The sequence below is a fragment of the Juglans regia genome, chromosome 3 (genome assembly GCF_001411555.2).
Source record: "Juglans regia cultivar Chandler chromosome 3, Walnut 2.0, whole genome shotgun sequence".
Lineage (NCBI taxonomy): Eukaryota > Viridiplantae > Streptophyta > Magnoliopsida > Fagales > Juglandaceae > Juglans > Juglans regia.
This window is the reverse complement of record NC_049903.1, coordinates 3,061,109-3,077,690: the sequence shown is the minus strand read 5'-3', so window position 1 is coordinate 3,077,690 and position 16,582 is coordinate 3,061,109. Positions and strand designations below refer to the sequence as shown.

The 16,582-nt window shown below is 32.5% G+C and overlaps 1 protein-coding gene across 1 annotated transcript; it reads left to right on the top strand.

Annotated features, from left to right (window-relative positions):
* The first annotated feature begins 4,987 nt into the window (after window positions 1–4,987).
* Window positions 4,988–7,624, top strand: LOC108986074 (zinc finger protein WIP2-like). Its single transcript, XM_018958597.2, has 2 exons — window positions 4,988–5,638; window positions 6,924–7,624. The coding sequence occupies exons 1-2, from the start codon at window positions 5,078–5,080 to the stop codon at window positions 7,359–7,361; spliced, it is 999 nt and encodes a 332-aa protein (XP_018814142.1). The 5' UTR covers window positions 4,988–5,077; the 3' UTR covers window positions 7,362–7,624.
* The last annotated feature ends 8,958 nt before the right edge of the window (window positions 7,625–16,582 follow it).

Below are 16,582 nucleotides of genomic sequence, written 5' to 3'. Positions count from 1 at the left end.
TCATCATTAATCTTTGATCAACTTGAATTATTGATCAATAAAATGATAATGAAATCAGTAAGTAGGTAGTGGTGGTCATGAATCATGATTAGGAAGCTAGCAGCTGCTAGGCAAATTGTGGGATCGAGGACGTAGTACTACATGATAGAGATCTGTACATATGAGTTAGTTTACGCAGTTTAAATGAGATGAGATGAAAATATATATTTTATTGAAAATTGAATAAAATATTGTTATAATATAATTTTTATTTTAAAATTTGAAAAAATTAAATTATTTATTATATTTTATATAAAAATTTGAAAGATAAAATGAAATAATTTTATATATCAAAACCAGACCTAATTTGATGCATGCTGGTGTATACGTTTGATAGAAACAAAACAAAACGGCAACTGTTGAGTATGGTACCAAAAGTAAATGTAGCCGAATGATATAGTACTTACATCTGATACTACATAATATTCGATTAAACTATTTGTAAAAAAGTCATAGTATACGGAGATAGAAAACAGTGATCTAGATATGGAGAAAATGAACTCTTCCATCTATATCCTTTTGTATTATATATATGGCCACAAGAAGATTGATTAGAACAGTATTATGGGGACTGCGACAATCTCTTGAGGTCGCAGTTGGGCGGGCAGACCAGTACTACTGCGCGCGCGCACACCAATGGAAATGTTGGCCTTCATTGAAACTCTAACATGATAGTTAGTTTCTTCATGTCCCAGCTGCATAGATCATGTCCTACTCTCGACGATATATATATATATATATATATGATGCACACAATATTCTTTTACCCTGGCCTCTTGCTTGGGATGGGTGACATCCTCCAAAGAACGCGTGCTTTCACAAACAGTAGCCTTTTTTTTTTCTTTATTAAAACAATGGCGGATGTCACCATTGTTTCAAAAATATAATATATATATATATATATATATTTGTGGTAGAAACAAATTGCAAAATCATCTGTATATATACAAAGAGAGAATGGGATTTGGGTTGAGAACGTATAATTTATTTATTGAGGTAATTAAAGAATATATATTAAGAGAAACATATAAAACGTGTGGATCGACCTTACTGCATTAAATGTTCTATTTAGATAATAAGATAAGATGATTTTAGATGAAAGTTAAAAGTTAATTAAAATATTATTATTATTTTAAAATTTGAAAAAATTGAATTATTTATTATATTTCGTATAAAGATTTAAAAAAATTATAATGATAAGATGATAAATATGAGGTGAAATTATTTTTGTATTCAAACAGAGCCTAAATATTGCTCGTGGAGTCCATGATCTTGTGTTTATCTATCTTCAATTATATATATAAGATATTAGAGACAAAATTGTAGAAAATCTCAATTCACATTTTGGATGGTCTTACGGTAACGGCTACGAATGATGATTTATATAGAGTAGTATTAAATATAATCTTAAAAAAAGTGAATCTACCGTTAAATAAATTATTTTTTCATATAGTACCGGATTTATTCACTTATTTTAAAGAGAATACGTAAGATTTATATATTCTAAAACTATAAATATTGTTTCTATTTTATATTTAGTTAATCTAATTAACGCTTTTATGTTGGTCCTTAAATAAACAATATTGTAGGACAAGGTAGGTGCATGCATGCGATGAGGCACTGCATGTCCAGGATCAAGTGAACGCCATAAGGTATTCATGGGCTGATCTGGATGTAGCAGTTTTATTTACGTGCAATGTTACACAACTTCTCAACTTCTACATATTATATTTTTTTAAAATTTTAATATTTTTAAAATTTTTTTTTTAAGTTTATTTTTTTAAAACTAATTCAATTTTTCTATTCATTATTCATATATTAAATATTTGATAAAAAATAATAAAATTAAAAAAAATATGATATGTGGATGTTATGTGAATAGTAAGAGTTTATATAAATTTTTTAATTATTTATTAATGGTACTGGTCCTAGCTGGCCCGGTGTGACAACCGCAGAATAAATAGTAGTTACAGTATATTGAGTACTAACTATGGTACTATTTCTCATGATCATTTAATTGTTTGCTACCAACGCAAGAATTAACGTGTCCAACTGATCATGAATACACATTCGAATTGCTGGGCAAAAGGGAAATACTAATACGGAAACCTAAATGGCCTGCATGGCGCGCGCATATATATTTATATATATATTATAAAAAAGAGTAATTTTATATATAATTATGAAATGTATAAATATCACGTAATCGTTTTGAAAAAGAGTAGGATATAGTATTAAAATATTAATTTTTTTTATGTAGGTCTCATAATTATTCATTTTTTTTAAAGCGATTACGTGACAGTTACACAATTTATAGTTGTAAATATCTTTTCTCTATAAAAAAATTCTATGCACAATTATTTTTACGTATTTTTTTATGCACTTCATTGATCTAATTGATTAAAATAATTATTTTATATTATATATAAAATAGAGTAATACTACACAACTTCCCCAACCTTCACATACCAAATTTTTTAAATTTTTTTTAAATTTTTTTTGAGTTTATTCTTTTTAAACTAATTTAATTTTTTTATTCATTATTTATATATTAAATATTTGATAAAAAAAATAATAAAAATTAAAAATTGTAATATATGAAGATTGTGTGAATAATAAAAAATTGTGTAAAGTTTTTCTTTAAAAAGTGGCTAGCCACCGTTGGGAATCCCCTCTTGGGGCTTCTGAGATTGGATTTCATCTTCTTACTTTTTCTCCCTCTCTCTCTTCTTTTTTATATGTAATTTTTTAATAATTTTAAATCTATATTTTTTTTAAAAAATTATAATATCATTAAAAAATATTTTATTAATCATTAAGTAAAAAAAATCTTAGCCAAAGCACCTGGTAGAAAGACTAGCATTTTCCAAACTAAAATAGCTGTAATAGGCCGTAGGGCCCGGACCGCTCAGAATTCCAATTACCGCAACCACTTCTAAATGGGGGTTTAGGACAAATTAAATTAAAGAACTATTTATTCTTGATATTTTATTTATTTTACTTAAAATGAGAATCAAACTGAACAAAATCCTCAGTCTAGCCAAATATCTGTCTAAAGTATTATTTTATATAATACCGAGTCTTAAGATTTTTCTAGAACTAGACTTTACCAAATTCTTTATTTTTTAACACCCTTAATATATAATTGGATGATAGGGCATGTTTGGATGCTCGGATTATTTTATAATTTTATAAATAATAATAAAATAATTTGAGTGAATATTTTTTGTTAGGTTTAGAAAAATGAGATAGGAAAAACAAAATAAAAATATTATAAAATTACAGAATTGTTTGAGCATTATTTTTTAATATTATTTTTTTGAAATTTGTAAAAGTTGCATTAATTTTTGTGTTTTGTCTTTAAGTTTATAAAATTTGTATTGATTTTTGTGCTTTGAATAATGATTAGAAAAAAAATTAAAAATTAAAAATTAAAAATTAAAAATTTGAAATTGAAAAGTGTTTTGTATTTGAAACTTTGAGTAATGTTTAAGAATGAAATTATAAGAAGTTTTGAGAATTTTCATATCAAACGAATAATTATTCTCATCAGCCACTATTTACTATACCATATCCCACACCCTATGTATAAAAAAAAAAAAAAAAATCTGTTAATATGAGATGTGAGGGTGAATAGTAGCTGAAGTATAGCAAAATTCATGTGCTATATATATATATATAGACATGCAATAATAAATTAGTTATAATATTTATGAATGTAGAATAAAAATAAATTAATAAACAAATTTTCACTGTTCCTTTTCTTTGATGTCCTGGTGGTTAATATTTCAATGATCTTTTGATGATTAGGATTGTTGTTTTTAATTTGAAAAAAATAATATTTTCTTCCATTGTACTAAACTTATGTATCAAATTCGAACAATCACGATGATCTACATGAGGCTACAACATTAATAAAATGAAAATTCACAGATAATAATATAAATCCACAAAAGGGAAATCCAACCACATATGGCACGGAGTAAAATACTCTTAGGTGTACTACTCAATTTATAAACCAACCAGCAAATAATAGATCATCAGCATTTGTAATCTAGGAAAGATTCGATTCCAAGTTCTTTGCATAAGAACACAAAATTTTTCAAAGTACTACTATATTTGTAAATGAATTATATAAAATAATTTTATTAACTGAAGTAGTTTCATTTGATCTGTTATATTTACTTTACAATAAAATTAATTTTACAATCTGACGAACTGCATCAAACCACATCAATTTATGAGATTATTTTTGTATAATTACTTTATGACTAAAATATTTCCTTTTATATATATATATATGTATACACGTATTGGTCACGCAATAATTAATTAATTAAAATAAATTAATTTGATTAAATCCAAGTTAATAGAAAAATGAAAAATAATAATATCTACATGAACGCCTTCTAATTTAAATTAAAAGAAAGATCATAGATACATGATAACTTTTGCATAATTTTGCAAAAATTTAAAGGCGACTATATGTAATTTCAAATTTAAATCAGATAAAAAAGAAAAGAGCTTTAATATTTTTATGCAATGACACGCATGTCAGGTTGACTGATTGTAAAAAATTAAAATAGGTGTGATGTGTAGTGTGTGAGAAAAAAAATTAAAATAAATGTGATGTGTAGTGTGATGATGATAAATAAAATTATTTTTATTTAAAAAAGAAAAAGAAGAAAAAGAAGAAGAGAGAAATCATGAGTGGAAATTACCAGGGACCTCATAAACCACAAAACGGCCGGTAACGGTATTTTCATAGATTCTGCTAAAGAAATAATAAAATTCATAGATTCTCTCTTCCAATCCTAATCAAATTTAATTATAATTATTATTTTAATCTTCTTTGGGTGATTCTAAATTATCTTCCACTCGCCTTTACTTTAATCCAATTATGCACTGTATATCAGTACTCTCCCCACTCTTCACCACCGTCCACTCCCTTCAGCCATTTTGTACTCTCTCTCTCTCTCTCTCTATAAAAGCAAAGCCAGCACAGGGAAACTATTCCTCCCCTACAGCCTTTTTCACCATGGCTGACCCCTACCCAAATTTCTTCACAGGTCCATACAAATTCAACCCTCTCCACCATTACCCTCCTTCAAACCCTCCTCCACACCCTCCCTATGCTCACGACTTCTTCATCAACCAAAACAACAACTCTTTCTTCCACTACCAAACCCCACCTGCATCCCCTCCTCTCAAAGAAGCTCTCCCTCTTTTAAGCTTAAGCCCTACAAAGCAAGAACCTGTAGTAGATAAATTAGAAGAGTATTGCAGTACTGCCATGGATGTGGACAAGATCAACAAAAGAGCACAAGAAGAAGAAGAAGACGACGATGAGTCTGTGACTGTTGCACTGCATATAGGGTTGCCAAGCCCTAGTGCTGCTGAGATGGCTTCTATGCTCTCTGCTTCTTCCTCTGAGATCAATGATAAAGATCATGGAGATGGCGATGATTCTGGGTACCCCATGAACAGGCTCAACAAGGGGCAGTACTGGATCCCGACTCCTTCTCAGATTCTCATTGGCCCAACACAGTTCTCATGTCCTGTTTGCTGCAAGACCTTCAATAGATACAACAACATGCAGGTTTGTTTCTTCCCATGAAACCATCCCCCCCACCCCCCTCTCCCCCGCCCCAAAGGTCCTTTGACCCCTCTGCCTCTCCTTTCTGGATTTCTTCTTCCTTTTTCTACATTTTCAAAATATTTGAAGGAAAAGAAAATTGGATACATAGACCTTCCTTCTCTGTGTCCATGACTTTCTTTCTCTGTGTCTATGACTTTTCTTGCCTGATTTGAGTCTCAATTGTTCTCAGTTTAAAGAGGACAAAAATAGATTGATCCTCTGGGTATTCTTTTTTTTTTTTTTAAGATCGACTTTCTCCGGGATTTATCGTCTTCAAGTTTATTTTATTTTATTTTATTTTGTTTTATTTTTTGCATGGTTTCTGGGTATTGGGGTTGGAATTAAGAAATCTTTTCTGATCAAACTGAGACTGAGATGATCAGTATTCATGAGTCCCTTCCCTTTATGTGATTGAACAATACATGCTATGTTCCTTGAGCTCATAGTACCTTGAAGTCTGCGCTACACACGTCGGCAGGTCTGTAGAACTGAAATATTGCAGTGCTTCTTTAATCAGAGGCTCAGGTCATGATCTTAATCCATGAACAGATAGAGTTCTCTTTGTGAACCTTCGGTCTGCAACAAACGGTTCTCAGACACGACAACCCCAAACATAGGATACAATTACGAAATCCCATAACCCAGACGGCCTGGTCTTTCCATATCCTTCACATCTTGTTTTCTCTCGCAGATGTTGTGAAGAGAAAGAACCTCGTAATCCGAACAATTCGTGTACAACAAAGTGAACTTTCTGTTTCATACCTTCGCTGAAGCAAATCCACTTTTGACTTTCCTTTTGGGACGTTGTTTAAGCCCGAAAATTTCGAACTAAGGTTCATGTGAGAAGTACGAATTAACTTCTTTCAAATGCCTATTTAAATTTCCATAAATCTAAAAGAGAAAAATCTTTGAATTTATCAGCCAGTAAAAAATTCAAAGACCAAACATTCGCATCTTTATCTGTAAACTAAACCCCCAAATTTAAAGCGGAAATCATAGATAATTCTCACACTAAATAATTATCTACAGATTCTACACCATCAAAACCCAATTACTATTTTTCAAGAAGCTAAAATTAATTAGTGGACTGAACATATTGCTCACGAACTTCTACTCCTATATATAGATTAGGTCATGCATTTTTTTTTTCATTGTTGATCTGGGATATGTACGTAGCAGTACTTTGGACGCTGTTTCTTTGCTAAATTTAATTTTTTTTTTTCTTGGTGTGACTAAATTTTTGCAGATGCATATGTGGGGGCATGGTTCTCAGTATAGAAAAGGGCCCGAATCACTGAGGGGCACCCAACCAACTGGGATGCTTAGGCTTCCTTGTTATTGTTGTGCACCAGGGTGCAGGAACAACATTGATCACCCGAGAGCAAAGCCTCTTAAAGATTTCAGAACTCTTCAGACACATTACAAGAGGAAGCATGGAATTAAGCCGTTCATGTGCAGAAAATGCGGCAAGGCTTTCGCAGTGAGGGGTGACTGGAGAACCCATGAAAAGAACTGTGGCAAGCTTTGGTATTGCATCTGTGGGTCTGATTTCAAGCACAAAAGATCTCTCAAAGACCATATAAAGGCTTTTGGCAGCGGCCATGCAGCATATGGCATGGATGGCTTCGAAGAGGAAGATGAACCAGCATCCGAAGTAGAGCAAGATAATGAGTCGATGCAGTGATATTATATATATATATTAACGAATGGAGCATCAATTCTAGTAAATGATCTAAAGTCCATAATTAGCTCATTTGCATTAATGTAGCCATGGCTTTCTTAATTACTAAGAACTATAGACGTATGAGCTTCAAATTACTTGGAGAGCCAATTTATTAGATTTTTCGTCTTGTTTCTTTTCTGTTACTTCCTTTTTCTTTAGCATTGTAGGATCCAAAGCACATCCAATATCGTAGGCAAAGTTTTTGTAAATCCATTTTCCTTTCAACTTTTGTTGCTGTCTCTTCTTTCCTATTGATCTAAGCAATGAGGAAAAATATAAAAACATTATTTAGAAAGTGATTTTGGATATGTTTAGAAAACCGAAAGGATGTTCCTAGAGATAAATAGGCGTCAATGCGGTACAGCTTTATGAATTAATATGGTGATTGGAGGGAAAATTTAGTGTTCTTTTTCCCTTCTTTCCATGAGGAAGGCTTCAGTAGTGTCCTGATCAGCATTCTCCATCGTATGCAACAATTTTTAGAGGAGAATCTTAAGTGAGAGTAGGCCCTTTTTTTCCCTCAAAACTAGCTACCGGGATATATAGGGATTTGTTAATTAAAACATTGCAGTTAGCAGATTAATAGATTAAGTATGCTCATTAGTCTAGCTATCAATTAGCAGCCTTCACTTCCTGATCAGCTAGTATTTGCAAATACACGTACGTGAATTTATCAACATCAAAACGTGGAAGAAATACACCTGACGTAAGTAGATGCATGACCACATGAATTAGTATTTATTGATATTGCTTGCCGACAAAAAAACAAGGGTTTGAGTATGGGTTTAGGTTTACCACGAAAAGCTGACAGAAAGGAAGCCCTATTTGAAATAATAAGCTACCTAGCTCTTATAAGATTTTGCGATGATGATACATGATCCAAGGATCGATAAATTTTGTGGGACATAATTTGAGGATTTTCTGGCCCCAATAATTCATTTTCTCTTTTAGGATCCTCATGTGAGTCTTCATCAATTCACAAATCTGACAAATGCGTTGTGAAGGGTGTAAATGAAGCAAACCTCGCAATAGACACCTGACCAGAAGAAAGAAATGGATAGGGAGAGGGGTGAGTATTTTTGCACAAATATAGTTGAGCTAGTCTTTTCATCCTGAATATAAAGATCAGCTTTTGTTGGGGGGTGCATACGATACCCTCTTGCCTTTTTTTTTTTTTTTTTCTTTTGGGGGATACCCTCTTGCTTTGTTCAGTGGATCATGTGTTTGTTGATGTATGGAACATATACCATTTGAGATTCACTATTGTATGGAAAATTCAAGGCAAATGATTAGCTTTTGAGAGAAAGAAGGGTAAATAGCATTTACCAGACACTCAGACAGGTTATGCAAAATGCAAATCGTTTGTCAGGTTTTAGGGGATTGAAATGAAATAGATCCCGTTGGCAGCTTTCTTGAGAAAGAATAGATCAGAGAGCTAGAGGGAGAGAGAGAGAGGGTATGGGTGTGTCCAAAAGGTCAGCTAGGCTGAAAACTGCAACAGTGCGGAGACCAAGTGGCATTGGTTGGGCCAGTTTGAAACAAATACTGATGCCTCCCACGTACAGTGCCACATACATACGGTCTGATGGATAAACTGTAGACTGAAATGACCTCTCAATAATATTTTGACCACCTTATTCTATATCTCTCAGACAGTTTTGAAATATTGCAGCCTGCAATTCTTGCTGATAAATACATGGAGCATGTTTTCAAGAACAACAATAATGACAATGTGGGATACCCATGAGAAAAACAAAATCTTTCTTGTGCATTTTCTTTTGGGTTTCAGCAATTTAGCGTCACTTTTACATTGACTGCAATGATCTTTTGATGTAAGACCATGACCACCACGTACAAAGTTAACATTCTGCCACTGTCAGTCAGTGACCATGTGGGCTTGCTAATTCCTTCATTTACTGCTATGAAATATTACCACATGATCTAAATAGTAAACTAGAACTAAAGCATTTATTGACCATCAATATCCTACCCCTTTGTTGGGAGACCATACCCTACCAGAATTGACCCCTTGGGCCACTCTCCTTTCCCCTATACGTCTCCATGCATCTACATCTATCTCTCTCTCTCTCTCTCTATATATATATATGTATGTATTTTGTATCTATACGCCTTCAATTTTTGTACCGCTTGAGTCTTGCTGTAGATGCTAGCTAGTGATACGTCCGAAACCACCATATATTAATGCCGCCAAATATATATACCATACAATCAGATTACACAATGACCGGAAAAATCTTGTTTATATGTGAATATATGCATGTCTGTGTATTCACGTAACACTTCGTGAGTTTACATTTTCCCAGAAAAAGAAAATTACTTTACATTTACAATATGTTAATCCAACCAATTTTACTCTTTTTTGTTTTTCCTGCAGACAAACACAAAAAAACTATAACTCGATAGAAGACTCGAGAGAAAAGCTCGATCGTTAGATATTTTTCATTTTTTCCCTCTATCTAACAGAACCACGTACGTTTTAATTGAATCCCAAAACTATTTTATTTTTCTTCTGTTCTTTTCTCAATATTATCTTACTGAAGATCTGTACACGAGTATTATATAATATATTACGTTTCCCAGCAGCTTGTATTCATATTGCAGTACAAAGAGCTGACAGCTTCCCACACTCGGTTGGAATCAATAGCTTTTCCTTGCGTTTCTATGTGTTTAAAAAAGCCAATCTTTGCCTAGCAAAACAAAACTCATCCATCTTCTTATATTAAAATACAGTTCTAATAAGACAAATAATTGTGGGAATAACGAATTGAGGCGAGACAGAGATCAAAGAGAGATCAGGCGGCCGGGAGCGGGTATATATGATTACCAATACGTGGAAAAGGTTTTAGTTGCTTTTTCTTTGCTTATGTATATATAAGAAAACAAAGAACATGGTATAACAATAGTTGCACGTACGGGATATGACTTTTCAATCAAAAAAATGCAAAAGCTGATGGACAATATCATGAGATCAAGCGATTTACTATATATCTTGGTTAATTGTGCCGACGTTCCAAAATTTTCTTGAAGAGATTCGATCTATATTCATGGCTGATAAAATATTTAATTTCCCATGAAGAATATCACTACTTATAGGAATAATAAAGATCATATTGGTCAACTAATTAAATTCTAAAACTCTCTTCAATCGAGGTAAGAAAAATAGAGTCAAGTTGGTATAAATAAATATATATATAGTAAGACTGCTATATACTTATATTTTTATTTGGACTCATTTTATTAATTTTTTTTAAGTTTAAATTTTATAATTTTTAACGTATTAATAACTTACATTTTTTATAATTTTTTTTTAAAATATATTTAATATTTTTCATATATATATATATATATATTTGATCGGCATTGATTACTGCAGCTCTGATAACGTCAATTATGGATATTAAAGTAGCGTCGACACAGTGTAGAAAAAGGTCGATAGCTAGCTCTTAAAACTAGTCCATAAAGATAAATATGTTCTTCACTGAAATGATGACCATGCATGGCCGAGTGTAATCGCAATATTATTATATGCCCTCATCATATATCAAATGGTCCAACTGTAAGAAGGTTGATTTGAGGTACTTTTGATTCTCAAAGTAAATGAGACAACTTTGTTTGAGAGGCCCCAACGAGCAAAAGAAAAAGGGAAAAAGGAAAAAAATAATCTTGACCCATAATCACGTACCCTTTGAAAAGAAAGTAGAAAATAAATTTAAGATCGATTAAATAAAACAAAAATCCTTCTTTTGGACTATACCTAGGGACCCCTTTTTTCCCCCCATGATCATTATCCATGACATATGCGCCTAGCTAGCTAGCTAAGCTACTCATCATGCTAAAGTTATATTGCTTTGATGCTTTGAGATTCTCCAAGTTGGAGGCATGCAATGGGTATCAATTTGTTTGGGGAATATAGAGAAAAACTTCATAGAGAAGTAAGCTGCAGCTACAATATTATACTTGATATATGACCTGCATTATATATACATGACTCGCCACAGGAGAGAGAGAGGGAGAGAGAGAGATCTAGGCTTTTTTTTCTCTATGCCCGAAGTGAGGTAAATGAAAGTTGATGAGAAGTTTGATGTTCAAGCCTAGCTAGCTAGCTAGCTATCAAATCGTACAGGGTATATAATCTAGTTTTATATAAAGAGAGAGCTACATGTAAACATGAAGGTCCATTTGCAGCTAGAAGATCCTATTAAAGATAAACAACTATAAAGCCAAAGAAACCCGCGGCCAAAGGCACTCATTAGAAGAAAACCCACACGATCGCCTTTTAAAGTACTTCAAAGTATTATGATCAGAAGGATTCCATATGCATGCAATTCTCAACTTGACAGAATATAATATATATAATTAACTAAATGCCCACCCCGTCCCTTTCTAGCTACCAGCTAGCTCTTCCATTTTTATCTGTGTACGTACCTACAATCTGCAGGTAATTCACTCATTTTCTGCGTCATTTCAACATTGTGATAATGCCAGTTTTTTATTTTTTATTTTTACGAAAAGAGGATATTAGAAAATCGTACGTACGTGGTGTTGGTCATAAAGGCATGCAATTGGCCATTTGGCCGACGCAGTTGGTGCATGCTTAATTTATAAGGTTTGTTCTAATATTGACGGTGGCTGCAGTACTGCATGCTGGCCAGAGTAATTAAAACTTAAAGGGCAGCAACTTGTAGGGGGCTCATGATCAGCAATTACATATTTTATCTTTTCGATTTTTTTATTATTAATAAAACTATATAGGGTACATGAGCTAGCTAGCTTAATATATCTCTTTTTTGTTTATTAACTCTAAATTAATGACCGATATGATGAAATTCATACATCGAATTAAGCAATCATAATTGGCATTAATATTTATTATTAATTTGTCTTGGATTCACAAAATAATTAGAGTATATAGTCATTAATGTAAATACCTCGTCCAGCTTGTAAACATTTTTCAATGCCAATTAATTAGTATATATATCATCATGTAGGAGATGTTGCACAATATATATAGCTCTATATATATGTGTGTGTATGGTAAATTAATAACATTATCAATGCATAATACGTATTATAAGAAAATTATTTATTTATAATTAGTTATTTCCTATGAAAATTATTATTTTTTATTAAAATGATCAATCTATTTTCATCACAAATAGTCATTATCTTCGTAAATAATTCGTCACAAATATTCATTTTTCTCGTAACATGTGTGCTGCTAGCTAGTATATCCTTCTTCCAAATTAAAATCCTGATGGCATATTCTCTAATATATATATAGTTCTGGCTGAATAATCAAACATAGGCTTGGATTAAAGCTAATTTGGTGGGTCATGTGGCAAATATATATGGATTGTAGGGCTCACTCTAGATGATAATTCCCATGATCATCATATCTTTTCCAAAAACCCAAATCAACGAGGAATTAAAGAGGAAAACTTTTTCTTTCAAAAGACCACTTTCACCAGCTTCCTAGAAGGATCCCGTCAGTGGAATTAATACTGTATATTGCATGTAACAAAAAGTAGAAAGGGAAGGGTGAAAAGGAAAGCATGTCCTATATATATATTTTGTAACGACAAAAGAAAATCCATCATCATGGGGAGAGAATTAGGAAACTAAAGAGTAGGGACAGGTAGAGGAAATTATACGATCATGGGCCAATGAAAAACAATGGGATATGCAAATGATTAAGGCTCTATACATGAAGCAATAATAAATTAAATTATATTTATAATTTAAATGCTTTCGATTTTATAAATTAAAGAAAGATTATATATTATTAAATTTTTTTATCATCAGTCACTATTTATTACTCCACACTCCACATCCTATCAAAAACACTCCACACTCTATGGGAAAAAAAATTATAGGTATGGAATGTGGAAGTGAATAATGACTTATGTATAAGGCTGCAACCCGACTAATCCGATTCGTTTTTTTTTTAGTCCGATTCGATCCGATCCGACCCGATTCCAGAATCATACAACCCGATCTAGGCCTACCTGACCTGAGATTGGAAGCACAAGGCACAACGTACTCCCCCGCAATGGCGAGAACCACCTTTTATTGATTGGGTGAGGTTTGGGGACTGAGCTGGGTTCAAAATCGACGAGCTGGGGTGAGGTTTGTATATAATCTCTTGGAGAGATCGAAATCAATTTCAAGGCACTCCTTCGACTTCCTTCTTCCAGAGGCTTCCCGTCGCAGTGTTTAGCCAACCTTGCTTCTCTCTCCACAGTGCAAATATTCCAACGCCAACATCAGTTTTGCCACGTAGAACCTAGAGACCAGAAAAAGAAGAAAAACGATGATGTTAACGCGATAACATCATGTTAGCGATGAAAGCATAAAGGACATGGGGCTGGAACATCATGTTAGCGCAGGAAGAACGGCTGAACGGGTAATTTCCCACCCATTTTCGCTTGGAAACCAAATAGAAGGATTTGCCTTTTTGCTCAAAGTAAATCCTCTTGTACACGCCGCGGTCCTTGTCGTTCTTCTCAATCAGAGCCTTGGAGATAACCTTCAAAGTGAGCTACTTGTTGATTTCAGCGGGTTCGACCCGCAATTTACTTCAACCCGCTTTTTTGGTTTGGGTCGGGTCACACGGACGGCCGAGTTCTAGAGTTTTCTGCACAGGCCTACTTATGTATAACATTCCTCTATATATTATATATAAGCACTCTTTTTTGCTCACATATATGTACGTGCAATACTGTATCCATACTTGATTTTGAAGCAAAAATTTAAGAATTTTTTTTCTTGAATAAAATTAGATGCAATAATTTTTTTCTAAGTAAAAGATGCTATAAATTTAACTTCATTAATTAGAGTATTTTCTAGAGAATATATATATATATATATATATATGGTCCATCATGGCTTCATTTTATTTTTTCTGAAATTGGCCATATATTTTAACCCCCATGTAAATTATATATCCATCAATGTCATGAGACCTAAGTCGAAATTATATATGAATACAATTTAGGAACCAAGAATAGACAACAATTAGCAAGGCTATATATAAAAAGAATTAGAAAACATGATATACGTGTTTCACTGGCAATCGATCCTGACCGCTAAACTGTGACAAGAAAAGATGGTGGTCTAGTGTGCTTGGTGCACCTCTGATGCTTAAGTTAGAGATCTATATATATTGCCTTGCAAAAGGGGATCAGAAAAATTACCTCGGATTGTTAATGTTGGTCCTTTATATATAGATGAATCATTGCTTTAAGATGGAATTGATTAGCATATCGAGGGCAAATATCGCAAATGTGTCGTTGTTTCCTTAGAAGTAGATATTTTATATTGGCAAATTTAAACATACCCATAAAAGCATCACATTTCCTAGCATTGCACTTCTTTCTTTTCAGTCTCGCCCATAAATATTCATGCAATTACGTGAACACTCATGATTAATGCAAAACATAATTACCAATCGCGCGCGCTCATATATATATATATACACAAACACACTAGGCGTGAGCAACATGCAAAGTACGTTTGTCTAATTTTATGAAATGATTATTTGTAAAAAATAATATATATTTTATAAAAATGATTGATTTCACTTAATAATTTATGGCATGGTGGAGAAGATAAAAAAGTTAGTTCAAAATATCATACAATCCAATACATGTTTATAACATCTATAATTTTAGCAAAGCTGCCTACGATAAGTTTAATAAAAGTCCAACAAAAAGGGTAGTTCAAAATATGTGTCATTTTATGTTTGTACTATGATTCATCATTTTGTGTCATCATATACAGGATCAATATAGATGACGTTGAAATTCTTGTGCTACTGTTAGTTGAGTCGGTCAGGGTCAACATAAAGTTGAATCATCCATTCTTTTTGTGAAGCTTGTGCTGCAATATTGTCTACATTAGCTTTTCATTATTTATTGTTGATATGTCAAAGGCATTGTGTTTGTTTGGTTAGCCACTTAATTTCCTTTGTACAGTTCAAGTCAAAAAATTTCATTTGAATTGGGTAACCATATCGTGTATTAATTAGTTTTTGAGTTTTAAAATTTTTAGATCATTTCGAAAAGACTGTTAGAAATAACATGCTTTTTATAGGAAAATTAATTTCAATCAATTATTTAATACATATAGGGAAATTGATTGAAATATTTTTATATATAATTTATCTTAAAATTTTTTTAAAACTAAAAAAATTTGTATGTTAAAAGTATTTTTTTCCTTCTATTTGTTGGTTTCAAGAGGCCAATTTAATCTTTACAACTTGGGTAATGGCGATTTTGTGGCAGGGATCGGATTTTTTTCCCAGATCAATTTTACGCCACACAAATCCCTCTCTGCTCTTCGATGCTCCTTTCATTCTCTTTCCTCTCAGTCCCGACCTTTGTCTCTAGATCTCTCTTTCTCTTTGAAAATAAACTCTATCTTCCGTCTCGATCTCTCTCTTTGTACCTCTGTTTCAATGGTCTTGATGGCAGAGTGGATTTCTCTTCTCTTTACCCCTTAAAATAAGATTTTTACCTTGCGTCTTAACTCCTCCTCAAGATGAAAAATGGATCCTGGATTCTGGACTTTGGATGGGTCTTCCTAGCTCCTCCCCATTTGCGTCTTACCCATTTGTGGTTTTTATTTTTTCAAGGACTTTGGATTTTGGTTTGGTTTTTGTGCATATTTTAATGTGATTGTTACTTATGATCTATACATCATAAGCTATTTGTAATACTTCTCATGACTTGTCATCGTTAAAAAATTTATTGGTTTTCTTATTTTGGTTTGCATGTCATTGTTTTATTCCTTTTTTTATGTAATTAATCTTATTTGGTGGTTTTTTTTCCAGGGGCTTTGGACTGTGGTTTGATTTTTGTGCATGTGATAACAGTTTAATTATCTTGATCTGGTGTTTTGTTTTTCAAAGACTTTGGATTGTGGTTTGCTTTTTGTGCATATTTTTATGTGATCATTATTTCTCTACAATCATTTTCATGGTTTCTACTTCTCTTTTTGTTTTTTTCAATCAATTGATCTGATTTGGTGGTTTTTTCCTTTTGCGGGGAGTTTGGACAGTGGTTTCATTTTTGTGCATGTTTTAACAGTTTAATTGATCTGATTTGGTGCCTTGTTTTTTTGCCAAAACAGAAGGTAAAAGTTTTAAATGAGGTGATTGTTAC